A 27,500-nucleotide genomic window follows, 5' to 3' on the forward strand; every position below is an offset into this window, starting at 1 on the left:
GTACATCACATCTCTCTCTCTCTCTCTCTCTCTCTCTCTCTCTCTCTCTCTCTCTCTCTCTCTCTCTCTCTCTCTCTCTCTCTCTCCGTTGTTTATGCAATTTTCGGGTTAAAAATTTCGATTCCACACCTCTCATCCCCTTCCTCTTCCTTCTCCTCCTCTTCTTCCTCTTTTTCCTTCTCTTCCTCTTCCTACCCTTTCATCTCCAGGGCTGGAATCGACACCTGCCCTTCCGTCCCTCCTTCTTTGCTTAATTTTTCTTTCCTTTCCCTCTTCCCTCCCACTTATCCACCTCTCCATTGTCCCCTCTTCCTTCTCCTATTTCATCTATTTCTTCCTTCCTCTCTTCTTTTCTTCCTTTCTAGCTTTGCACCTTTTCACCTTCCATCTTCATTTTTTCTTCTAACCTTCCAAATTTTCTTCTCACCTTCCTACAATTTTTCCCTTTCATATTTCTTCCTCGTTGTTTGTGTCTCTTCCTTCTCTTCTTTCCTTTTTCCTTCCTTTCTTACTTCCCATCTTTTTGTTTCATTATATTTATCATTCCACTTTTCCTTTCTTGTGATATCTCTGCAGTCTATCGTATATTTTCCTTTTATTTAATTTTTACAACTTCTCACAAGCTTTTCCCTGCGTTTTTCCTTCCCTATTTTCTTTTCCAACTTCCGAACTAATAGTCTTCCGTCTTTCGTTCCCTCCTTTCTTTCTTTCTTTTTTTCTTCCTTTCTTTCTTTCTTTCCCTCCTTTTCTTTTTATGACTTCTAACCGGTTGTATTTCCTTGTTTTTTCCTTCTTCTTTTCCTTCCCAATTTTTTCAACTTCCGAACTAATTGTTTTCCTTCCTTCCTTTCTACCCTTCCTTTCTTCCTTCCTTCTTTCCTTCCTCCCTTCATCCATTCTCTCCATCCTTCCTTCATTTCTTCCTTCCTTCCTTCCTTCTTTCCTTCCTCTTCTTCCTCCCTTCCTAGAATCTGGGTGATCATCCTTACCTTAAGATGAACCCGAGCTTACCTGTTTGTCTCCCTAATTATCTTGAAACACCCGTAAAACTGGTCCTAGAATCATAACAACGAGCAAAACAATCTCTCTCTCTCTCTCTCTCTCTCTCTCTCTCTCTCTCTCTCTCTCTCTCTCTCTCTCTCTCTCTCTCTCTCTCTCTCTCTCTCTCTCTCTCTCTCTCTCTCTCTCTCTCTCTCTCTCTCTCAATCACGGGATCAAGTGTCTCTCGGCAGGAATAGGATTTCTGAATTTTGATTGGATTACACAACTCAAATACTCGCTTCTAATTGGACGAGGGAGCAACAGGGGGGGAGGGGGGGGCAGGGCAGGGCAGGGGAGGGCAAGGGAGGGGTAGAGTGCTGGTTGAAAAAGTGAGGGGAAGGTTAAGGGTGGGGGGGTAGGGGACACTCTCTTGCCCAATGGTCTGCTTGATGCGAAAGGGAGAGAGAGGAAGGGAGAGGGAGAGAGAGGGAGAGGGAGAGAGAGGGTGAGGGATTGTTGGTTGGGATGTTGTCATGGTAACGATTCTACTACTCTCTCTCTCTCTCTCTCTCTCTCTCTCTCTCTCTCTCTCTCTCTCTCTCTCTCTCTCTCGCCAATTCTTACATGCCTTTTCCCTTGATCCTAATGACCTAATCTTCCCTCTCATTAACCATTAACTTGATCCTATTCTTTTTCCTCTCTTCTTTCCTTGATCTCTTTACATTTTCTGGTCCCTTTACCTGATTTTCCTTTGCACAATTATCGAATATCTCTATTTCCTTTTTTTTTATCCTACGTTTGTTTTTTATAATTTTCACCTCTTCTTTTCTCTTTTTTCTATTACCTTATTCCTTTTCTCCTTCTATTTTCCAAGCTTTCTATTCATTCATATTTCCCTCATTTGATTTTTTCCCTTCCTGTTCTCTCACGTACCTCTATCAAACATGCAGTCCTAATTTACTCTATATCTGTCTATGTGGTATTTAGTCCCATTTTTTATTCGTTATATATATTTTATCATTGCTTTAGTTTCTTTTCCTGCCTTTCTCTACGTCATCTGATATTATTTTTCTTTTTCCTCAACTTCAAAATCTCTCTGTAAACTCCTCTACGCCTTCTCTCAAGTTCTATCTTTCGTCACATTCCTTCCCATTATTTAGTGCCATTTTTTATTCGTTATATATATTTTATCATTGTTTTCCTTTCTTTTCCTGCCTTTCTCTACGTCATCTGATATTATTTTTCTTTTTCCTGCACTTCAAAATCTTTCTGTGAACTCCTCAACGCCGTCTCTCAAGTTCCATCTTTCGTCACATTCCTTCCCATTATTTAGTGCCATTTTTTATTCGTTATATATATTTTATCATTGTTTTCGTTTCTTTTCCTGCCTTTCTCTACGTCATCTGATATTATTTTTCTTTTTTCTGCACTTCAAAATCTTTCTGTGAACTCCTCAACGCCTTCTCTCAAGTTCTATCTTTCCTCACATTCCTTCCCCTTACATTTACCTTACCTGACCATATTTTACCTTTCTATAATATCATATAACATCTTTTCATTTTCTTCCTATATCACAATCTTTCTATGACACCCTCTTTGCCTCATCTTAACTAATTTCATTCCTTACATACCTTCCCTTCTCTTACGGTCTATTTCCTTTCTATATATCACCTAACGTCTTTTCATTTTCCTCCTATATCACAATCTTTCTACAACATCCCTTTGCCTCACCTCAACTTCTTTCTCTCCTCTCATCCCTTCCCTTGCATCCACCATACCACCTTTCTGTGTATCATCTAACATCTTCCTTTTCACTCCATATCATAATCTTTCTGTAAAATCCTCTTCACCTCATCCCAACTTCTTTCTTTCCTCACATCCCTTCCCTTGCATCCACCATACCACCTTTCTATATATTATCTAACAGTTTCCTTTTCACTCCATATCATAATCTTTCTGTAAAATCCTCTTCGCCTCATCCCAGCTTCTTTCCCTCCTCACCTTCCTTCCCTTCTCTTCCCTTACCTGGCAGCTTTCAATCACCTTTACCTTTTTACCTATTATCGAGAGCTCAAAGTAACACGAAAGACCCAATTTTCACCTCCCTTCCTCCCTTCCTTCTTTCTTGTAGTAGTTTTTTTTTCCAATTTATTTCGTTTTAATCATTATTCACATGTTTCCTTTCCTCTTAGTCGAATCTGTTCCTTGTCTACATTGGTTCACTGTATTTCTTTCTACGTTCATTCATTGCTTCTCTCCTTCACTCTTGTTTCGCCTTTCATTTTATCTTTCTACATTCTCTTCTATCTTCCTCTCTTCATCCATTTTCTTACCTGTCTTTCTTTCTTTACCTATTCCTACATTCCTTGCTTCATTCATTTATTCATTCCATTCCCTCTTTCCTTTGATTTCCATTACTTCTTTTTATTTACTCACTCCTCCTTTATTCTTTGTTCCATTCATTCATCCCATAGTCATTCATTTCTATCTCTTCTTCAATTCTACTCTCTCCCTTCATATCAACATTCTTATTTCCTTCACTTCTTCCTTCCTTCCTTCCTTCCTTCACCCCCTTCCCTCTTTTCCTCCTTCCATTTTAATCTGCTTTCCTCCTCTTCCGCCCCTATGCTCACAACCTTCCTGCCCTCCTTTTCTCCTAACCCATAAATCTTCCTGTCGCCGTTTGATGCCCTCCCTGCCACCCTATACTCCCTTTGCAACCTTTTACATCGCCCTATATTGCTCACTGAAAATTCGTGGTGTCTCCCTTCTGAGGCCGTATTTCTTGAAGGGACTGAGGGCATGTCTCCTTCCCTTCAGCAACTTCCTCAGAGTCTGTATATTTAGAGGGGGAGGGGCGAAAGAAGAGGGTGGAGGAGGACGAGGAAGATGTGGAGGCGAGGAAATGAAGATGGAGAGGCGATAAGAGGGTCGGTGGGTGGACTAAATAAAGGTAAATGGATGGTAGAAGGTGTTGAGGGGAAGAGGAAGATGGGGAGAAGGAAAGATGGAAGGAAGGAAGGAAGGAAGAAAGAAGGGAAGGCAGGAAGGAGAGTCGGAGGGAAGGAAGGAAGAAAGAAGGGAAGGCAGGAAGGAGAGTCGGAGGGAAGGAAGGAAGAAAGGAAGAAGGGAAGGCAGGGAGGAGAGTCGGAGGGAAGGAAGGAAGGAAGGAAGGGAGAAGGGAAGGCAGGAAGGAGAGTTGGAGGGAAGGAAGAAAGGAAGGAAGGAAGAAGGGAAGGCAGGAAGGAGAGTCGGAGGTAATGAAGGAAGGAATAAATGAAGGAACGAAGGAAGAGGGGAAGGCAGGAAGGAGAGACGGAGGGAGGGAAGGAAGGAAGGAAGAAAGGAAGAAGGGAAGGCAGGAAGGAGAATCAGAAGAAGATAATGAATGAATGAATGAAGGAAGGAAGGAAGGGAAGAAAAATAGATGGAAGGATGGATGAATGGGTGAAAAGTGATTAAAAGAGAACAAAAGGAAAATACACAGAAAGAAGGAGAAAGGAAGAGAAGAGAAAGGAGGGAGGAAGGAATATAGGAAGGACTGAAAACGGGAAGGAAAAGAAGGAAGGAAGGAAGGAAGGAAACAAGAGAATCAAATAAATAAGATAGAAGATATTCCAGTCACTTCTCCCATTGTTGACACCGCTCTCTCTCCCCCCCCCCTGCCTCCCTCTCTCCCTCCACCTCTCTCTCCCTCCCTCCCTCCCCGCCTCTCTCTTTCCCTTTCATAACACTCACACCGGCTAAACAATAGGGCAGGAACACACACGAAACACAAACACAAACACAGCCACACACAACACTTCGATTGACTTCCTCCACTTTAGTCAGACCTTTCAACGCAGGTTTTCAACGCCCTTTCTTCCCATTTTCATTCTTGCTCTCTCTTCCAATTTCTTTCTTCCAATTTTCTCTTCCAGTTTCTTTTTTCCAATTTCTTTCTTCCAATTTCTTTCTTCCAATTTTCTCTTCCAGTTTCTTTTTTCCAATTTCTTTCTTCCAATTTCTTTCTTCCAATTTTCTCTTCCAGTTTCTTTCTTCCAATTTTCTCTTCCAATTTCTTTCTTCCAATTTTCTCTTCCAGTTTCTTTCTTTCAATTTTCTCTTCCAGTTTCTTTCTTTCAATTTTCTCTTCCAGTTTCTTTCTTTCAATTTTCTCTTCCAGTTTCTTTCTTTCCAATTTTCTCTTCCAGTTTCTTTCTTTCCAATTTTCTCTTCCAGTTTCTTTCTTTCCAATTTTCTCTTCCAATTTCTTTCTTCCAATTTTCTCTTCCAGTTTCTTTCTTCCAATTTTCTCTTCCAATTTCTTTCTTTCCAATGTTCTCTTCCAGTTTCTTTCTTTCCAATTTTCTCTTCCAGTTTCTTTCTTTCAATTTTCTCTTCCAATTTCTTTCTTCCAATTTTCTCTTCAATTTCTTTCTTTCAATTTTCTCTTCCAATTTCTTTCTTTCCAATTCTCTCTTCCAATTTCTTCTTATATTCATTTTTTTCCCACTGTTTTCTTCCTTCTTCTCGTACCTTTTACTATTTTCCTTCCTTCATATTCATTTCATTCTGCTTGTATTATTTATTTCATCCACTACTGTCTTTTCTTTTTTCCGACCTCTTGCCATTTTCTTTCATATTCTCCTCTCTCTCTATGTATTTCATTTAGCGATCTTATTTTCATTACTTCTACCTTCTCTTCCTTCTTTTCCACCCAACTTCTCCAACCTATCTTTTCCCCTTCCACTTCATTCTTCTCTCTTTTCTAAATCTCTCCTATCTTTCTTCTTATCTTCATTTCTTCCTTGTTTCTTTTCTCCCTCTCGTTCTGTACGGCTTCTTTTCTGAGCTCATTCCTTTCAATCCAATATTTCTCATTTCCTTTTCTTCCGATCTCATGAGCTTCCTTCCTTCTTGCTTATAGTTTTTCTTCCTATCACATTATTTCATCTCTTCTTATACTCCATCCGGTTTTCCTTTCAATATTACTTTTATCAACAAAACTGCACCTTTCCCTTATTCCCTTTCTTCTTTCCTATCATGTTTCTCCCGTCTTTCCAATCTTCTTCCATTCCTTTCAATTTCCTTCGTCTACAAACTGCATCCTTTTTCTATTCCCTCTCTTCCTTCGCTTTCTTGTCCACACACAACACAACACAAGCCACGAACACTCTCCCAGCTTGGCAACACACACACACACACACACACACACACACACACACACACACACACACACACTTCCACCACCATAATCCCCACCGCCAACACCGCCACACGCCTGCTTCCCACACACGCACGTACGCACAAACACACACACACACACACACACACACACACACACACACACACACACATATCGTCTGTCCTACCCCCCCCGCCCCGCCCCCCTCTCGGCACACACACGACTGAGACCCTTTGCTGGCCACTCTTGTATTCAAAGGTTCATTTCAGTAACATTTGATGAGAGTGTTGGAAGCAAAAGAATTGTTTTTTTGCGAACGCATATAAAAAGAATATAACATTTTTCTTCCTTTTTTCCTTCTTTTCTTTCTACAATCAGGTTTTATGACTTTAATATGTGACTAAAATGTCTATCTTTTTCTTTATCATACGAAAATGTTGTTAAGGTGTTATCATGTATTTTTGATAAAGTTAAAGAGCTCCCGGTTTTAGTTCAGTGTAGGTACGTCTCCAGAGCTAAACGAAAAAATAATATCAATAAAATTCCAGACGTGATTTTTTATATCTAGAACACGGCAAGTCTTGTTCCTTTCTTCTTCCATTAAAAACTAAAAAAATGCACGAAAATATTTTTATGACTGAAAATAGTAGTATATCTTGTTGGCGAATAAAACTAAACAAGAAAATTTGATAACGCTAAGAAGTGAAGCATCTCAACAGCGACACACGGATTACAACCATGAGTAATAAATCGCAAGAAAAATATCGACAAGGCTTAAAAACACAATAGAAGTGACGTGAAAAAACAACACATCATAAAAAAGAAAATGGGAGCAGGTATACGACGCCTCCTACAGAGCACGGAGGGCCGGGGAAGGCAGGGCAGGGGAGACTCTAGGAAAATGAAGGCGCTCGGAGATACACGCTTTGAAGGACAATTAAGTAAGGTTTAAAGAGGCGCCTTCCCCGGTCTTTCAAGTCTCCCCTAAACAAAAGGCGACAGATAATGGCCTGTGTAGATGCCCTTGAACCTTGCGACGTGGAAAAAAAAGAGGGAGGAGAGCAGGTTGGAAGGGGGGTGGGGGGTGGAGGGGTTGTAAGGATAAGGAAATGTGAAGAGGTCAAGTGTATAGCTCCCTCTCTCTCTCTCTCTCTCTCTCTCTCTCTCTCTCTCTCTCTCTCTCTCTCTCTCTCTCTCTCTCTGTTCTATACCTTCTTCCTTAAGACGGTTATACTAAAAGCCTTATCCTCTTTCATGTTCCTCCTCCTCCTCTTATTTCTTCTTTTCCTCCCTCCTCTTCCTTTCCTCCATTCTCCCTCCATTCCGCGTTGCTTCCTTTCTCTTCTATCCTCCTTCTCATCATTAATCTTCCCGTGTCATGCTCTTCCTCTCTTTGTCTCTGTTTCTCTTTGTCTAAAATTATGTCTGTCTTTTCATTTATATATTTTTGTCTATATTTCTGTCTTTCTCCGTCTTGTCTGTCTGTCTGTCTGTTTGTCTGTGTCGGTCGGTCGGTCGGTTGCTCTCTCTCTCTCTCTCTCTCTCTCTCTCTCTCTCTCTCTCTCTCTCTCTCTCTCTCTCTCTCTCTCTCTCTCTCTCTCTCTCTCTCTCTCTCTCTCTCTCTCTCTCCATACATCATTGGTGCAAACACAACGAGAGGGACTCAAGGATTGTGTCAACCGCTCATATTATTCTTCAATATGCATCGATTCTCTCTCTCTCTCTCTCTCTCTCTCTCTCTCTCTCTCTCTCTCTCTCTCTCTCTCTCTCTCTCTCTCTCTCTCTCTCTCTCTCTCTCTCTCTCTCTCTCTCTCTCTCTCTCTCTGTGTGTGTGTGTGTGTGTGTGTGTGTGAGAGAGAGAGAGAGAGAGAGAGAGAGAGAGAGAGAGAGAGAGAGTCGAGGAGGGAGGCAATAAAGGCGATGTTTACCTTTACGAATGAGATGAAACTATTTATTTGTTTTCCAAAGGTCAAGAACAATTCAACTTTTCATTTAATTTTCTCCTACAACAACAGGACAAACGATAACAATAACAGTGATAAAATGCTGCTACATAACTATTCTTTCGCGGACACTATTATTACTACTTCAAAGAATAATAATAACAATAATATCCTTCCTTCGTTATCCATGCCCTCCTCTAATTACAGTTTTCTCTCTATTGCAGGTAAGAACAAACGCCCAATCACCTGCAGAACAGTCCCCATAATTACAGGTAAGGCATTCACCCTTTACTCCTTCCACCGGCCAGGTAAGTTACACTCCATACTAACTCACTCTCGACTCTCTGCCATTCATTCTTCCTCCTGCTTGTCCCCTCTCATTCAATTCCTACCAATTCTCATCTCTCCTCGATTTCTTATTCATCATCAACTTTTCCCCTTACTCAACTCACTCAACCACTCAACCCCCCCCATCCCCAACCTCTCTCTTACCCACTCCACTCCACCCCATACAGTCTAGCTAAAGAAAACACTCGGAAGGGTTTTCATTACACACACACAAGTTTAAATGTCGCAGCAGAGGATTTTCACCGTCATGTTTGCTCGCCATTCATAACCTTACCTAAGTGCCCCTTCACGCGTCTGTCGTTTTCTTTTTATATAACTTTTTTTGTTCCTTGTTGTGCAATTTCCGGCTGTGAGGTGGAAAAAAGTGGAGGCGGAAGTATGTTTTTTTTTATTATTTTAGGCAAAGCGAATGAATGGGCTGCCACCTACATTTGCTTTGGTTCTTTTTTCTCGGTAAGGGAAAAAGGATAAAAGGATGAACGGAGAGCATTTACAAACCCTGGATTCTAAACGCTTCGGGCTTTCACTGCAGCAGTTTTCAGAGGCCTCAGTGAAGAACAGTGGGATTTGGATTGGTTGGTAGAATCAGAGCCATACGCGTTGAATAGAAGATTTTGGCTTTCCTCATCACGGGCGGCAAGTTGTTACCAAAAGAGTTGCTCGGAATTCAAATTGATATTGATATATTTTTTTTATTGTGCTTTGGGTACTTTTTCGAAATATTTTTTTTTTTTTACAACAAAGGAAACGGCTCAAGGGCAACAAAGAGTGCAGAAAAAAACCACCGCTACTCACCACTCACACAACAGACAAAAAAAAAAAAAAAAAAAAAAAAAAAAAAAAAAAAGAGTGGCCAGAAGAGAGGTCAATTTCGGGTGGAGAGGTGTCTTGATGATACCTAGAGCACAAAAACACTAACGTAAGACCATCAATTTCCATCCTGGCGGTTCTTTAGGGTAACAAATTCGCACCTGAGTTGAAGATGGACACTTCTATTCTATGGCTCCGGGTAGACTGTGTGGTATGTACTGAACAGTCAATACAATCTAGACGTGGCGATAAAGTAGCTCCTATTAGCACGCTACATAACACACATACTGCCTACCAGGGCCTTGTAGCCTTGACAAACTAATATCATCAGGACACCTCTCCTCCCGAAATTGACCTCTCTTTTTGGACACTCCTTTGACCTCTATTCAGGAGCAGTAAGTTGCGGGCTTTTTTTATATTTTTCTTTACACCCTTGAACTGTCTCCTTACCTGTAAAAAACAAAACAAAAAAAAGCATCATCTTGAGCTACTATTAGTCCACTCCAAGACAATAGACATTCTCAAAGTTCTTCACCTCCCTCTGTCTGATATTAGTGTAGTCCCTCCTGCTCCGGGAGATGCTCGGATATAACTTTTGATCCCTACCAACTAAAGTCATAAAAAAAGGTGGTAGGGGTGATGAATGTAATGGTGGTAGTGGTTGTGGCGGTGTTTGGTAGTTATAATGGCTTTGGTAGATTCTATTGTTGGCTGCAGTGGTTATGTTTTCTCTTATGGTAATGGTGGTGGTGGTGGTTGTGGCGGTGTTTGGTAGTTATAATGGTTGTGGTGGGTTCTATTGTTGGCTGCAGTGGCGGTGAAAAGCAAATAGAAAAGCCGAGAAACCTCTATGGGAGCAATTTCGGATAGGCCTAAAAAGGTGCTAAGGCGTTTGAGATTATCAGCCCCAAAATGGAGAGCAATGGGAGACTTTGACACGATGATCAACACTCTGCTGGAGAGGAAATTATAAACAAGGAATGATCAAATAGTTTCAAAGGTGTCTCTCCTATCGCCATTTTGGTCTCTCGGTTAGAAAATAAATGAAATAATATATAGAATAGAAAAAATACTATAGAAGTGAAAGAATAAATAATAAAGGTGCCAAAAAAGATTTAATTAATGAGCCAAGTGCTCTCTAAAGTTCCTTGAGTAATAATGAATGGAATAGAAGGAGTATTTACAGAAACAGCAACTAAATGAAGATAATTAGGTGATTAAAATACAATCGTTTTGAACACACACACACACACACACACACACACACACACACACACACACACACACAAACACATATACACATACACATACACACACACTCGTACACACACACACACACACACACACACACACACACACGTACACACACACAGGAAGCATTCCATCACCCGCAATACTTCAGCAAATAGTCATAACGTCCTAATTATTCATTTCGATAATCCATCAAATTAATACGTCCATTATCCAATCACACACACACACACACACACACACACACACACACACACACACACACACACACACACACACACACATTCTCTTCTTACATAAAAAAAAAAAAACAGGCTCAGAAAAAAAGAGCATAAGTATATTAGCGACAAGAAACCCCCCCCACTATACTCAGGGGCTTACCTGGTCCTATTATGCAAGAAAAAAAATAAAACATACACACCTAATCCTTTAGAACCAAGAGAAGGAGGAGGAAGAGGAGAAGAATAAGAATAAGAAGGAGGAGGAGGAGGAGGAGGAGGAAGAGTTTATATAAATTTTCTGTAGGAGACACAAGTATGATTTACTGAATAATTGGAGAGAGAGAGAGAGAGAGAGAGAGAGAATATATTAATGGAATAGATGTTTATGAAGATGGATAACTTGATTGAAGACAGAGAAGGTAATGCAAAAACGTTGAAAGAAGGGAGAAAGAAACAGCTTGAGAGGAGGGAAGGTGGGAGGGAGGGTGAGAAAGAGTAAGGGAGGGAGGTAGAATGGAATGGGATGTAAAGACGTAGAGAGGGGACGTGAAGGGGTAGGGTGGAAAAAGGGGAGGGAGGAAGGAAGGTAGGGAAGGAGGTAGGGAGATTGTGCAGGTAATTACAGGTGTGTATGGAAATGTACATAACAACAAGCTATAGAGAGAGTAACCTGTGTGTGTGTGTGTGTTGTGTGTGTGTGTGTGTGTGTGTGTGTGTGTGTGTGTGTGTGTCTGGCGTTCTGTCCTTTACCTGAAGTGCCCCCGTCCCCCCCCCTCTCTCTCTCTCTCTCTCTCTCTCTCTCTCTCTCTCTCTCTCTTATGGTTGTGGAGGCGAACACACACACAAGGGCGGGTGACGTGTTTCTTTATTGAAGCAAACATGGGATGGGCAAGACGGGCCGGGTTGCTTGGTTGCATTATGTTAAGTAATAGAAATACCAATAACAATAATAACAATAATAATAAAATAATAGTAATAATAAGCCACATTTTATACATTATTCTATACTGACTCTTAGATTACATAGATTGCATTAGTTTTGATTATTTTTTTCATTTCGATACATGAAGTTTAAATCAAGAGAGAGAGAGAGAGAAAAACACGAGCGGCGCCTTGCTATTGACACACATGATCAAGTTTCAACAAGTTTCTGTCGCCTTCGAAAGAGAGAAACAGAAGCGCTGAGGAAACTTGGCAGACGCTGTTTCAAGGTCGCATGATTCTTGCCCTTAAAGCATTGGACGTGAGTGCCTGCCTGTCTGTCTGTCTGTATCTGTTTATCTATGTGCTTGACCTTTTCTGCTTTTTGTCCCGCTATTTCTGTCTACGTTTGTCTGTATGCCTGTTTTTTTATTTGGATACCTGATTCTGCTTGCCTGTCTATCTGTCTGTCTGTCTGTCTGTCTATCTGCCTATCAGTGGGTTTCTTGTCTGTCTCTTTGCATGGCCGCCTATCTGTCTCCACCTGCCCGTCTTTATGTCTGTTTGTCAACCTGTTCATTAGCTTGTATGTCTATCTATCTGTCTCCACCTGCCCGTCTTTATGTCTGTTTGGTAACCTGTTCATTAGCTTGTATGTCTATCTATTTGTATAAGCGTCTACGTATGTACCGTCTACTTTCATGCCCGTCTGCATTTCTACTTATCCACCTATCTATCAATGTCTACCTGCCTTCCTGTCCGTCTGCCCAGGTCGGCGTAGTTAAGCTGTTAAGATGTTTTGGAGGAGAAAGGTGAAAAATTACAACAGAATTACAAGAGAGCGAAATAAGCCTCGGACACTTGGCACATCCAAAGTATCCCAATTTACGTGAACACATTCGTCACTGGCACACACACAAAAAGATAAATAACAAGTCTTACCCTAGTCAGAAATGGTTTGGTGTTAGATTTAGGCAACACACACACACACACACACACACACACACACACACACATACACACCGATGCATATGTTGGTCTCCTCTCCTTTAGTGTTGATACAGCGAGGTGTGGGAAATCGGGGCCTATAAAAGTTAAAGCAGGTAATGTGTTTCCTATATATAGCCAGACCGATGATGCTTACTGGAGAATGAGGGAAAGGAGAGGAAGGAGATGGGTGGATACGAGGAGGAGGAGGGGGAGGAAGATGAGAAAAAGGAAGATGAGGAGGAGGAAGGAAGCGGAGGACAAGGAGATAGAGAATGTGAAGGAGGAGGAGGAAGATGAAGTAAAGAGGGACGAGAAGGAGGAGATTAAGGAGGAGGAAGAGGTGGAGGAGGATGGAAGAAAAGGGACTGGAGTTTACGAGGACGGGAGTTGAAATTGGAGGGCAGAGGATAACTAAAGAGGAAAAAATATAAACCGTTGAGAGAGAGAGAGAGAGAGAGAGAGAGAAATGCATTCACAAAAACAGAGAAGTTGCTTTAATATGACATATCAAGGACAATAAAAGAATATGTACAGTACGGTTTACAATGCACAAGCAATTCTATATATTCCTTGTCTTTACTGTATTGGTTGTTAGAGTTTAGTGTCTGGCAATCAGTAAAAAAAATGCGATCTCGGGAGGATAAAGGTGAGTACAGAGATAAAATGTTGTCAGAATAAGTGACGATGATCGATCTGTATTTTCACAACAGCTGTTTTTGTACCTTTGTCCAATTTTTCAGTTGCTGTTTTCTCGACATAGCGCGTTCTAATTGGAGTAGTACCCACGCCTCGGGGACACGTCCTACAGACACCGAGGCGGCAAAGTGAAAGCATCTACAAGCACGAATCACAAGGTAAATAATAAAGTTTGGTGCATACGCTACAGCTGCGCGTGACCTCGGTATTCGTCTCTGTCGCACTGGCCCTTGAACATGTGGTGGGTAAAAAACATTACCTCGGGACACAGAGCCAGTGTGACATCCGGGTTACCACTGTTTGCCTTCACCGGGTTTCCCCAGGTTACCATTTACTTACTAGCCCGAAAGGGAGGATGAACAGCTGGGTGAGCTACACGCCGACTGCCCGGCCGGGATTCGAAACCGTGCCTGCAGATTCATAGCTAGGCACGCTAACCACTAGACCACGAAGGCGTTATAAGTGTCACAAGTGTCATCACAAATACAAGTGTTTGGCGGTGAGGGGCGGCGGGAGCAGTGCGGGCACGCGTCACGGCACGACAAGGGGCGCACGGACTTGCAAGGTACTGAGGCGCAGGGCTGAGCGGCAGGACTGGTGCGACGTGGTGCTGGTGGGCGGCGGCACAACGCAGCGGCCGCCGCCCGGTGTTCCCTGTCACACTCAGCGCTGCCATGCTGACGGGCGAGAAAAGTTTTGGTGATCAGCTCTCAACGAATCTCAAGGTGGCCAATCTGAAGGTATCCTGAAGAAGTCCTTTGTATGGAGACATAGCGGCCCGTGATGGAAGCGTGCGGGCGTAGCGTCACCTCCTGACCGTCCATTCCCGGGCCCTTGAACGTCCCCAGCAGTGTGTAGGAGGTAAAGTTGCCGGCTTCTTGAACGTCCCCGACCTTCACCTCGATGTCCTGGAACCGTTTAGAAGTCGTCCCTGAGCGCAGATGAGGTATCAGCAGTACCTCAGAGATGGTGCGGCTGACACCCAGATCCACCAGGAACCAGGCACCACCAGATTCAGTTGCAGAAGTTACAAGGGAGGAGCTGCGAAAGTGGTTCGTGTAGACACCGCCCACGAGGTTCTTCGGTAACCCATAATCGAGTCCAGGAGAAGACGTAATGTTGGCGCCGAATGCCATCTCCGACTCCCTGCTGGTGTAGCAGGTGAGGGCGTCGTGAGCCTCCGAAGGCTGGTATGAGCCTGACACGATGAGGGAGGTGAGCAGACAGTGGGTGGGCGCGGTGCGGCACCACAGGCGACACCAGTCGTGCCGCATGCACGCCGCGCCGCACAGCGTCACGGACGACAGCTGCTGCGATGTCTGTAAGACGCTTTTCTTGAACCACGACTCTTCCACAACCACGCGCCGCCACTGCATTTCCTCCGCACCAGCGGCAGCCCAACCCTGAAGCATGCTTGCCCATGCCCACAGTGCCAACCACACACACGCTGCCGCCACCACCCGCATGTCTACGGGCCTTGCGAACAGTATTTATTGAGGTTTTGGGTAAGATGGTGTCAGCGCACCAAGCTGTGGTCTGGACGTCGGTGCGGAAGGCCACTCAATGAGACAAGGAGGAAAGTGATCAATGGCCAGGCAGTCGGCACCGTTATTCCATAACAATCAAGGAGACTGACAACGAAGACCCTCGTACATGGCAACGACCAGTGTGTTGCCTTTCTCGGAGATTCTCCGCGCTGGCAACCATGGCTAGGAGAAGGAAGGGAAGGACCTACCCATATAATTCCCTGCAAGATACTAAAAATATCAATGACGACCTGCGTCATGTACCTTGGCATTTGTGGCTGCTGGTGCTGCTGCTGTTAATGACGAAAAGAATGATGATGTTATTGATCCTGCTACTAATGAACCGCACCTAACCCCCCGCACCACATCATTGCAACCACTACATCTGGTCTTTCATTATTCAGTGAGCACAAAGGGATGTGGACACTCAGACGTCTGTTGAACCTATCACACACACACACACACACACACACACAATGAACGATGCCGTACATAATACTGATTGATGGTATAACGGAAGGGAATAGAATGGAATGGAATGGAAGGAGAGGGAGGGGAACTGGGTGGAATGGAAGGGAAGGGAATAACGAAGAAGAAAATTGAAGGGAAGGGGAAAGGAATTAAAGGGAAGGGAAGGAAAGCTAAGGGAAAAGGATGTGAAAAGAAGGGAATTGAAGGAAAGAGAAGGGAAGGGATTGGAAGGATCTGCACTGGAAGACAAGGGAAAGAAAGAGAAGGGAATGGAATAATATAAGAAAAGGTAAGGAAGAAGATAAACGAAGGGAAAGGGAGAGAATGAAAGGGAAGGGAAAAGAAGAGAAGTAAAGAGATGAAGGAAAAGGAAGGGGAGTGGAGGGACGGAGCCTCTCTAAGCACATCACTGGCTGGCACGCAACATTCTACAAGCAGGGACAATACGCTATCGGGGAGACTGAAGGACCTTAAGGAAAAGTTTGGGCCATCACCACAAATTGTCCCCATGCAACAGCGCTTAACAAACCCCACCCCCGCCCTCTCCCTCTCCCTCTCTCTCTCTCTCTCTCTCTCTCTCTCTCTCTCTCTCTCTCTCTCTCTCTTTGTCCATCCTCCGTGATTTACCTCCGTTAGCCTGAGCGCGTATGAAAAGCAGGAAAATAGACCATCATAAGTGCCATGAATGTTATCTTGGGTGAGGGACGTTGTAGGGCGCGGCTGATTGTGTCCCCGAGCTCCTCTATTACCTGCAATTAAGCGGCTCGTACCTGTGGCCACTAAATCACCAGGTAAAAGCCAACACCTGCACTACTATGGGCGTGTGAAATACAGTCTTTTGGCTCCAAGGGGTTATTCTTCCTCTCTTGAATGACAGTTTGGATAATGGAACCTGCGGCGAGAGAGAGGGCGCGGTGGTGCACTGAGCCCAGCTATGCATAAGATGCCTATCACTATAAAATAATATAACGATAAAAGGGACAGAGAAGGAAGTTCAAGCCCTCACCTTTATAGGAGTTGCGATTGTACCGTTCCTTTTCCACACACACAAAAAAAAAGAAATATACGACACACAAACATAATCAAAACCACACACTCACACACAGGGTGGTCTCCATGGATTCCACCAACAAGAACATGAAAAGAATTGCGTTTGAACTGAAATAAGAAATACATAAAGCTGGACAAGGAGACGGCCAGAGGTCAGTCAAGCTACAGAGCCGTGCCCTCGAGAACCCTTCTCTGGACGTACATCTAACCTTAATTCCAACACTTGTAACGATTATCTTTCAGCGAATAAAATATATAAACAAATAAAATAGATAGATATGTGAATAAGTAATTAATAAATAAATAAATAAATAAATATAATAAATAAATAAATAAATAAATATAATAAATAAATAAACAATCCTATAATCATCACTCCATTCTTAATTGTAATACTAATAGGAATTAACAGATAATTAATAAACACTTTTGTAAACAGAATTTCAACCTCGATTATGACGCTTCTGATGGTGTTTCCTAAGCTACCAATAAGCAAAGCTGTTCACATTACTCATCCGCTGTGTCTTTTTCGAGGCAATCTTTAAGCACATGTCTGTGTCGGCAGAAGCCTCATCACCTGCTCGTGGTCCTCAGCCTCATCCTTCTGCTTGCAGAAAGAAAAATAACTGGTAAATATGAAACACAAAAAATAAAAATAAAAAGAAAGTTCAAGGGTAACGGACCACGATTAAAAATATTATACTCGTTTGAAATAGACTAAACACCGAAAATACCTCAAACCATCTTTACATTAATGAGTGCCTTCATCGTTATGGATGCTAAACTTGTTCTTTGGAAGCACACTCGTGATTGTTGAAAAGAATGGCAAGGGAATGTCAAGACGTGTGTGTGTGTGTGTGTGTGTGTGTGTGTGTGTGTGTGTGTGTGTGTGTGTGTGTGTGTGTGTGTGTGTGTGTGTGTGTGATTGCGTGCGCGTGCACGCGTGCGGGTGTGTGTGTGTGTGTGTGTAAGGAGGCATGTCGGTAGGTAGATTTGAATAGTTCGACCACTCTGATCACAGATTACAGCTCACCACGGAGCGGCAAGACTCGGCCACAGGTCCCCCAGGAGCTGGGTGTGTAGCGCGCCAGGCACATGCAATTTACTACCAAAGGGCGCCTTTGGGGTGAAGAACTATATGTATTTAGTTTTCTCTTTTACAGGAAATATTTCATACCTGAATCTATAAACAACATTATAAAACGGAAAGTGAAACTCTTACTCTTCTTTTCGTTTATTATGCTTGCAAGGGTCACATAATCAGCTGATTGTAGGGAGGAAGGGAGACCCTCTAAAATATTTCCAAGTGAGCGATCTGCATTTGTCGAATATTTGTCCTTTGAATGGAGACGTAGCGGCCCCTGACGGGGGCGGGAGGAAGCAGCGCCACCTCCTGGCCGGCCACCAGCGAGTCATTGAAAGTTCCCAACAATGTGTAGGAGGTGAAGTCGCCTGCCTCTTCGACATCTCCGACCTTCACTTCGATGCCTGACATTCGAATCTCAGCCAAGTCTGTAGGTTGAGCCTTCAAAACGACCTTGGATACGAGGCGATCGACTCTCAGGTCCACTAAGAACCAAGGATTGGAGGAGTTGTCCCTCTCCACGATGGCACAGTTCCTCACATCCCCACGGAAGACACCATCCACAAGGTTCTCTTTCACTCTTATGGCGTCACGCGGCGGCGAAGACGTGATGCCGGATCCAAATGCCATCTCCGGCCCCCTGCTGGTGTAGCAGGTGAGGACGTCTTGGAGCGAAGTAGGCTGGTACGAGCCCGACACGATGAGGGAGGTGAGCAGACAGTGGGTGGGCGCGGCGCGGCACCACAGGTGGCACCAGTCGTGCCGCATGCACGCCGCTCCGCACAGCGTCACGGACGACAGCTGCTGCGACTTCCGCTCGACGAAGTTCGTGAACCACGACTTCTCCACCAGCACGCGCAGCCACAGTCTCTCCCCTTCATCCGCGGTGACCCATCCCTGCACCACGGCCGCACCCACCATCACTGCCGCCCAAACACATGCTGCAGCAGACAGACGCATGTTGACTCCGCCGTGGTAAATGTCAGGTCCTCTTCTGGCGCCAAGAATGTGTCCTACCGCCGCTGAGCCTCGACGGCCTTCCTCCACGCTGGGTCTGTGTACAGCAGCCGGACAGTGACGGATGGCGGGCCGGACCTTTCTTTCTTGTGGCGAGCCGGCAGGGTTGGTGATGGAGCAGCACCCGTCACCGCCGCCCATGCCTGCAGCGCCGCCAAACACCGGCCCCACGCGGCACAATGGCCGGGAGATGTACGCCGCCACGCCCTGCCGCTGCCCTGCCATCCCGCGCCACAACGACACGCCTCACGCCGCGCCGCAAAGGCACCCCGGGGCCACGACGCCCTAGCCATGAACTGATGCCACGGCAATCCCTCAGGGCTGGACAGTACTCTCTCTCTCTCTCTCTCTCTGCTTCGACACAGACGTCATTCACAGCCTAGGCAAACAATTCATTAGACAAAACAAACATACAAGGTGACTGGCCAAGCACCCACTCAAGCGCACACACACACACACACACACACACACACACACACACACACACACACACACACACACACACTAAAAAAAAAAGAGAAAAATAAATATTAACCCTCCACTTTATAAGTACCTGTTCTCACCACAATTTCTCATCATCTTCCTGCCTGATATTCTCCCTTCCTCCCTCCCTCCCTCCCTCTCTCTATTATTGATCGCCATATCGACATCAATACAGATAACACAACAACGGAGTGAGGAGGACTTGGTGGGGGGCTTGTGCGTAAAATTAAGCACGTAGAAGAAGTAGTAGTAGTAGTAGTATGAGTAGTAGTAGTAGTAGTAGTAGTAGTAGTAGTAGTAGTAGTAGTTGTAGTTGTAGTAGTAGTAGTAGTAGTAGTAGTAGTAGTAATTCAATGACAGAACCTCAAGTAAGAAAGTTCTACAATCACTACTTATGTGAATGATTTAATGAAAAAAAAAAACATGAAATGAGCTTTAGGTTTTAACACTCTCTCTCTCTCTCTCTCTCTCTCTCTCTCTCTCTCTCATACCCTGTTGCTTCACCTTGCTTTCTGTTTTCAGTTTTGTAAATTTAACATCATCTTTTATTTCATTCGTCTCCTAAGTACTTTTTCTTTCTGTCTTATTGAATTTCCTATACTATTTTTGTTTAATTTCTGATCACACACTTTCCCTTAACTTATTACTTCCTTCTGTTTTTGTTATTCCTCCTCTTTCTTCACCTAACCATTCTTTCTCTTCTGCTTCTTCAATTTCTCTTCTTCTTCTTCTTCTTTTTCTTCTTCTTCGTCTTCTTCGACCTCCTCTTCTTACTTCTCTTCCTCTCCTTCCACTTCCATCTTCACCTCTACCACCACCTCCTTCTCCTCCTCCTCCACCTCCCCCTCCTCCACCTAAACCTTCACCGCGTCCTCCTCCTCTTCGCCATCCAATCTTGCCTGCGAGTTTCAATGTTTCCAACCTGCCTGTTCTCCCACGGGTTAGAATTTTCTTTATTCTTGCCGGTTTATTTGGTAAAAGAATGAGGAGGAAAGAGGGAGGAGGAGGAGGAGGAGGAGGAGGAGGAAGAGGAATAAAAGGAGGAGGAGGAATAGGAAGAGAAAACACATAAGCATGAAAGAACAGGCTGCTTGAATTGTTTGATCATTGTTTATTTATCGGCTTGGTTTACAGCACAAAAAAAGCCTGGAGTGATCGACATTACCGAATTTGTTGACGTACTTGAGGTCCTTTATCATATCCCCATGCAGTCGTCTCTTTTCCAGCGTTTAGAGGTCGAGTCGCTGGAATCATTCTTTACAAGGGCGTCTCGTATCACTCTGGTGTCATTTTCGCAGCGCGTCGCCGTTCTCCCTCGAGGTATTCAATGTCCTTGTAATCAGGGGGCCAGAATTGCACTGCGTCGTCGAGAAGGTGGAGGACGAGAAATAAACGGCATGAGTTGTTTTCAAGAATCTCTCTCTCTCTCTCTCTCTCTCTCTCTCTCTCTCTCTCTCTCTCTCTCTCTCTCTCTGAGGAAAGAGAGAGAGAGAGAGATAGAGAGCGAGAACCAGTCTAAGAGAGAGAGAGAGAGAGAGAGAGAGAGAGAGAGAGAGAGAGAGAGAGAGAAAGAGAGTCTTGCATCAAATTTGTTTTTGTGGGGCAGAATAGGAAAAATAAGGTCTGACGTCTTTCCATCTTCACCCCGCTCTCTCTCTCTCTCGTTGAAGAAGAAGAAGAAGAAGAAGAAGAAGAAAGAAGAAAAAGAGAGAAACAAAGAAGAAAACGAAAAATAAAACGAAAACAAAACAAAAGAAGCGAACTGAAGGAGAAAAGGAAAAAAAAAAAACAGACGGGAACCCAGACGGAGGAAATAAAATTAATGACGACAATCAAAGCCCAAATGGAAGGAAAAAAACAAACAAAAAAACAAAGGAAAAATTGAGGAAAAAAACAATATCATATCAAAGGGTAAAAAAATATCTAACTGAGGACTTGAGTGAGCAAGGGAGAGAGGAAAAAAGAACTTGAGAGATTGAGGCAGGTCGAGACACTGTGATGAGAGAGAGAGAGAGAGAGAGAGAGAGAGAGAGAGAGAGAGAGAGAGAGAGAGAGAGAGAGAGAGAGAGAGAGAGAGAGAGAGAGAGAGAGAGAGAGAGAGAGAGAGAGAGAGAGAGAGAGAGAGAGAGAGGAGGAAGAAAGGAAGAGAGGGAAAGATAGGGAGGGATAAGGAGAGATAGGGAAAGATAGGGATGGAGGGAGGAGGGATGGCGGGGTAGAATGAGAGAGAGAGAGAGAGAGAGAGAGAGAGAGAGAGAGAGAGAGAGAGAGAGAGAGAGAGAGAGAGAGAGAGAGAGAGAGAGAGAGAGAGAGAGAGAGAGAGAGAGAGAGAGAGAGAGAGAGAGAGAGAGAGAGAGAGAGAGAGAGAGAGAGAGAGAGAGAGAGAGCGCCGGCACCACAGCCTGGCCGCCGTCATACCTGTTGGTCGCCTCGCCCGGCACACGCCTTGCTCCCCGCTCGGGCGCCGCCGCGAGGCCTCCCTGGCTATCGGGACGCCCTTTCTCGGGCCCCCTAGCTATCGGGACGCCCTCGGTTCGGGTCCCAAGGTTAGCGTGGACCTTTATCCCCCCGCCGGCAAGGGACCAGCCTCTCCGTGTATCGGGTTATCGCGTTATCGGGACGTTTCGCTGTCGGGTATCGGTACACCTGGTCTGCATCCTTCTCTCCAGCTTACTTGTTAGCTGTGTCGGGGAGCTTGTGCAGGGGTGGTGTGATGCTCTCCTACCTGCCCCGTCTCGTCCCTTCCTGTGCGTTCATTCCTGTTTCCTGTTCTTCGTTTTCGGTTTCCTTGGTCATTTCTTTCCCTTCCTTCTCTTCCCTTCCCTTCCATTTCCTCCCTCTCCTTTCCCGTCTTTCCTTTCGTGCGTGCATTCGTGAAGTGACTGAAGTGACACAAGTGACACAAGGAAGGCGCAGACAGTTCAAAACTCTAACCATGCATTTTTTAACCTTCGAAATTAAGCAGGACCTGGAAAGTTTATGTCTGTCTGTCTGTCTATTCGATCGCATGTATAGTGAGCAACGTGATCGAAACAAGACTGGAACAAGTGCAAAACAGGAAAATATAAAGTGCTGTGATTATCTTTTTACATGTATTTATTTTGAGTGACTATTTACTTCTATGCAAATTTAATATCGGCTGCTTTTTTTTCGTATGAAGGATATTTTTTTCGTGTTGTCCGTGGTGAACTATTTTGTGGTGTTAAGTTCGTGTGGGGTGGTGATGAGGGTGTTGTGGTGATGATGGTAGCGTGGGTGTGGTGAGGGTGGTAATGGTACTAGGTAAATATGGTGATTGTAATGGCATATGATAGTGTAGTGGTGTGATGATAGTGTGGTGGTGGTGATGATGATGGTGGTGTGGGTGTGTGGTGTGGGTGGAAGCGGTGAAATATAAACTAGTGGTGGGTGGGTGGTTGTAATGGTATATATGTGATAATCTAGTGACATTTAAGAGTGACAGTGAAATGGTGCTGATGAAGATAAAACGATGCTGTAATGTTGTTGGTAATGGTGGTGGGGGAAGTGAAAGGTTACAGAGTCGAATGATAGTGGTGAAATCAGCAGTGGTGGTGGTGGTGGTGGTGATGTGGCTTAAGGTGTCGCGTGGATGTGATGGAGGTGACAGTAGTGGAGTTATGGGTGTCTGTGGTGGTGATAGTGGTGGCGGTCGTGATGGAAACAGGTGCACCCGTGTTGGCAGTGGTGCCGCGACGCTGGTGGTGGTGGTGGTGGTGATCATGAACGTAGTGGTACAGAAATAGTGGTGGTGGTGGTGATGTTCAAGAAAGTAGTGAAGGTGGTAGTACAGTGGTGGTGGTGGTGGTGGTGGTGATGTTCAAGAAAGTAGTGAAGGTGGTAGTACAGTGGTGGTGGTGGTGGTGGTGATGTTCAAGAAAGTAGTGAAGGTGGTAGTACAGTGGTGGTGGTGGTGGTGGTGATGTTCAAGAAAGTAGTGAAGGTGGTAGTACAGTGGTGGTGGTGGTGGTGGTGGTGGTGATGTTCAAGAAAGTAGTGAAGGTGGTAGTACAGTGGTGGTGGTGGTGGTGGTGATGTTCAAGAAAGTAGTGAAGGTGGTAGTACAGTGGTGGTGGTGGTGGTGGTAGTGGTGGTGGTGGTGGTGATGATCATGAACGTAGTGAAAGAAGTAATACAGCAATAGTGGTGGTGGTGGTGGTGGTGGTGGTGGCTCGCATGCTGGTGGGGCAGATGGCGGTGATTACAATAATGGCGATGGTGATGGTAGAGGTGATGGTAGTGGTGATGGGGGTAGTATGCAATATAATCGAAGTGAATTACAAACTATCCTAAAAATAAAAATAAAGATATTGATGCAAGAAATGAAACAACATCAGTAATAACAACAATAATGATAATGATAATAATAATAACAGTAGAAGTAGTAGTAGTAGTAGTAATAATAATAATAATAATAATAATAATAATAATAATAATAATAATAATAATAATAATAATAATAATAATAATAATAATAATAATAATAATAATAATATCAAAAAAATCTTATCTGCTTCTCTCTTCCCTCCCTCTCTTCCTTCTTTCCTTCCTCCCTCCTTCCTTCCTCCCTTTCCACTTGTCCTTCAAATTTTGCATACACTTCGCAAGGTGAGAAAGAATAAAAGAGAGAGAGAGAGAGAGAGAGAGAGAGAGAGAGAGAGAGAGAGAGAGAGAGAGAGAGAGAGAGAGAGAGAGAGAGAGAGAGAGAGAGAGAGAGAGAGAGAGAGAGAGAGAGAGAGAGAGAGAGAGAGACTTGGTTAATTAAGGCTGACTTGGAAAGGCTTCTGTTATGGTGGTGGCGGTGGTGGTTGTGATGGTGGTGATGGTGGTGATAGTGGTGCTGGTGATGATGATGAGGGGAAAAGGGGGAGAGGGGGAGATTTGTGATGTTTACAGTGCTGGGAGAGAGAGAGAGAGAGAGAGAGAGAGAGAGAGAGAGAGAGAGAGAGAGAGAGAGAGAGAGAGAGAGAGAGAGAGAGTAATCTTGGGAAATATCTCGCTCACAGTTCGCAGGGAGACAGTAATGTATTCAGTCTCGATTTGTTCCTCGGTGGAGAGAGAGAAAGAGAGGGAGAGAGAGGGAGGAGGAGGGAGAGGAGTGACAAAACGATAAAGGGAGAGAGGGTGGGAGGGAGGGAAAGGGAGTGGAGGAGAAAGCGATAGAGGGAGAGAGTGGGAGGGGGAGGGAAGAAGGGAGGTTATCAGGGGATACAAAATAGCAGTATAAAGTGATTTGAAGAAAGGAGGAAAGGGAGGATTGAAGATAAGGGAGGAAAGGAGGGGGGGAGAGAAGGAGGGAGATAAAAAAAAAGGGAGATAGCTGTAAGGAATAAATTAAACAATAGAAAAAGGTAGAGGGAAATGGGATAATGATGGAGAGGAAGAAGGGAGAGAAGGGAGAAGAGACAAGGAGAAAGAGAGACATGGAGAAAGGGAGAGTAAAGGGAAGGAATAAGGGAGAGAGAGAGAGAGAGAGAGAGAGAGAGAGAGAGAGAGAGAGAGAGAGAGAGAGAGAGAGAGAGAGAGAGAGAGAGAGAGAGAGAGAGAGAGAGAGAGAGAGAGAGAGAGAGAGAGAGAGAGAGAGAGAGAGAGAATAAAAGTTGGCAGGAAGGTGACACGGGGGAAAGGAGATAATGATGAAGGAAAGTGAAGGAGGCAAGGAGGGAGAGAGGGAGGGAGGGAGGAGAGAAGAGGGAGGGAGAGAGGCAATAAGAGAGAATAGAGGTTAGCAGGGAGGTGACAGGGAGATAATGGATGCGGCGAACACAATTCCAAGAGAGACAGTAAGGGAGGGAGGGAGAGAGGAAGGGAGAGAGGGAGAGGAGGGAGAGAAGAAGGCAATGGAAAGAAGAGACGAGAGAAGGAAAGGAGGCAATAGTTAAATTACTGAGAAATGAGAGACAGAAGGGAGGGAGAAAAGGGGAAGGAGGAAGGGAGACGGAGAAGAGAGGGAAGGGAGAAAAGAAAACTCAAAATAAGAACTAACAAGGAAGATGAAGGAAAGGAAGGGAGAGGATTGAACGGAAAGGAGGATAGAGGTAAAGAAACGACTGAGGAAGGGAGAGAAACGAAGGGGTGGAAAAGATAACCCCAAAATAAGAACTGACGAGGAAAATAAAGTAAAGGGAGAAGGGAGAGGAAAAGGGGATTGGGAAAAGGAAAGGTTAGTGTAAGGGAGAGAAGAGAAAGATGCAAAGGCGAGGAAGCAATTAGTAGAAGAGTAAGAGGAAATAAAGGAAAAGGAAAGGAAAAGCACAGGAAAAGAGGGAGGGAGAAAAAAAAGGAAAGGGAGCAATGGTTGATAAATTACCAGAAAAAGAACGGAAGGAAATAATGAAGATAAAGAAAGGAGAGGAGGAATAAAGGGAGATAAGATGAAGGAACGGAAAGAGAAAGTCAAGCTAACTGGGTGAGAGATGAAAATGAGAAGGAAGGAAGGGAGGAAGGTGCAATGGAGTGGACAGAGGGAAGAGCGAGATAGAGCAGGCTGGTGAGGGATGGAAGCAGGGAGCGGGAACCAAAGTAAATGAAAGTGAGGGGAAGGGAACAGAGTGGAATGAAGGGGTAACAGGGTGGAAGAGGAAGAGGGAGATTACACCGCTGGAAGAGAAGAGTGGAGGTGGTCTGGAAGTGGGATGAAGGGGAAAGGAATGATCAAAATAGTGGAAGAGGGAAAGGAGGGAAGTGAATGAGAAACGTAATATATATAGAAAGGAAAAGGAATAAACGAGAATATAGAATTGTAATACAGATAGAAAAGGAAGAGCAGAATAAATAAGAAGTTAACTAGAGACGAAAAGAGAGGAAGAGTGAAGAGAAATAGAATTGTAACAGAGAGGAATAGGAAGGGAGAGTAAAGTGCACAGAAGTGTTATAGAAAGAGAAAAGGGAAGAGGGGAGTAAAATATAAATGTAACAGAGAGAAAAAAAGGAAAAATGTGAAATAGAAAGATGGAATAGAGGAAAGAGAGAAGGAAGAGGGAATATAAATGGTGGAAGATGATGAAATGACGATGAAATATGATGGTGATGAAAACTGAATAATAAGGAAAAAAAATGATAAATGATAAATAAATGATAAATGACGATGAAAATAATGAAGAGAGAGAGAGAGAGAGAGAGAGAGAGAGAGAGAGAGAGAGAGAGAGAGAGAGAGAGAGAGAGAGAGAGAGAGAGAGAGAGAGAGAGAGAGAGAGAGAGAGAGAGAGAGAGAGAGAAGCCATCCCATCCCGTCCCTTATCAGCCCTAATATATGAGTCGATGCTATCACCTGGATCTCCCTTAAGCTAAAAATACAGGTACACAGAAAGTAAAAGTAAACGTTTGACCCAGAACATGTTGAGGGAAGGAACGAACGTGACTGAACGAAGGTGACTGAAGGAAGGTGACTGAACGAACGTAACTGAACGAACATAACTGAACGAAAGTGCTTGAACGAATTTGAATGAACGGGGGTGATTGAACGAGGGTGACTGAACGAACATTACTGAGTGAGCGCGACTGAACGAATGTGACTGAACAAAGGTGAATAAACGGGGATGACTGAACGAGCGTGACTGAACGAAGGTGACTGAACGAATGTAACTGAACGAAGGTGACTGAACGAATGTAACTGAACGAAGGTGAATGGACGAGGTGACTGAACGAGCGTGACTGAACGAAGGTGACTGAACAAGCGTGACTGATCGAAAGTGACTGATCGAAGGTGACTGATCGAAGGTGACTGAACGAGGGTGACTGAACGAAAGTGACTGATCGAAGGTGACAGAACGAAGGTGACTGAACGAGGGAGACTGAACGAAGGTGACTGAACGAAGGTGACTGAACGAGGGAGACTGAACGAATGTGACTGAACGAAGGTGAATGAACGGGGGTGACTGAACGAGCGTGGCTGAACGAACGTGACTGAACGAAGGTGAATGAACGAAAGCGAGTGAACGAAGGTGACTGAATGAACGTGACTGAATGGAGGTGACTGATCGAACATGACTGAACGAACGTGACTGAACGAATGTGACTGAACGAAGTTGAATGAACGGAGGTGACTGAACGAAAGTGACTGAACGAATGTGACTGAACGAAGTGGAATGAACGGGGGTGACTGAACGAGCATGACTGAACGAAAGTGACTGAACGAATGTGACTGACCGAAGGTGAATGAACGGGGGTGACTGAACGAGCGTGACTGAACGAAGGTGACTGAACGAGCGTGACTGATCGAAAGTGACTGAACGGGGGTGACTGAACGAGCGTGACAGAACAAAGGTGACTGAACGAAGGTGACTGAAAGAACGTGACTGAACGAAAGTGATTGACGAGAGTGATTGAACAAAGGTGAATGAACTAAGGTGACTGAGCGAAGGTGAATGAACGAAGGTGACTGAGCGAAGGAGAATGAACGAAAGTGAGTGAACGAAGGTGACTGAACGAACGTGACAACGGAGGTGACTGAACGAGGGTAACTGAACGAAGTGCCTGAAAGAAAGTGACTGAACGAAGGTGACTGAACGAAAGTGAATGAAC

The 27,500-nt window shown here is 44.3% G+C and overlaps 4 protein-coding genes across 4 annotated transcripts in view; 1 reads left to right on the forward strand and 3 right to left on the reverse strand.

The window, feature by feature from the left end:
- The window catches only part of LOC126996094 (DNA mismatch repair protein Msh3-like), a 250,738-nt gene that overhangs the window by 188,318 nt on the left and 34,920 nt on the right, over positions 1 to 27,500 (reverse strand). The window lies entirely within an intron of this gene.
- Positions 13,129 to 15,274, reverse strand: LOC126996097 (uncharacterized). The gene has a single exon (XM_050856220.1). It carries the CDS (start codon positions 14,792 to 14,794, stop codon positions 14,039 to 14,041), a length of 756 nt encoding a protein of 251 aa, XP_050712177.1. The 5' UTR covers positions 14,795 to 15,274; the 3' UTR covers positions 13,129 to 14,038.
- Positions 17,356 to 18,823, reverse strand: LOC126996096 (uncharacterized). The gene has a single exon (XM_050856219.1). It carries the CDS (start codon positions 18,699 to 18,701, stop codon positions 17,667 to 17,669), a length of 1,035 nt encoding a protein of 344 aa, XP_050712176.1. The 5' UTR covers positions 18,702 to 18,823; the 3' UTR covers positions 17,356 to 17,666.
- LOC126996296 (uncharacterized) overlaps positions 20,357 to 27,500 on the forward strand; it is a 32,178-nt gene continuing 25,034 nt past the window's right edge. Inside the window, exons 1-2 of the mRNA XM_050856673.1 lie at positions 20,357 to 20,360; positions 21,339 to 21,505. Coding sequence (XP_050712630.1) covers positions 20,357 to 20,360; positions 21,339 to 21,505 — 171 coding nt within the window. The remainder of the gene's footprint in view (positions 20,361 to 21,338; positions 21,506 to 27,500) is intronic.

This window comes from Eriocheir sinensis, chromosome 9, assembly GCF_024679095.1.
Source record: "Eriocheir sinensis breed Jianghai 21 chromosome 9, ASM2467909v1, whole genome shotgun sequence".
Classification (NCBI taxonomy): Eukaryota; Metazoa; Arthropoda; class Malacostraca; order Decapoda; family Varunidae; genus Eriocheir; species Eriocheir sinensis.

Coding starts and splice junctions, on each gene's coding strand:
- LOC126996097 (XM_050856220.1), bottom strand. CDS start 14,794: ATGCGGGTGGTGGCGGCAGCGTGTGTGTGGTTGGCACTGTGGGCATGG.
- LOC126996096 (XM_050856219.1), bottom strand. CDS start 18,701: ATGGCAGGGCAGCGGCAGGGCGTGGCGGCGTACATCTCCCGGCCATTG.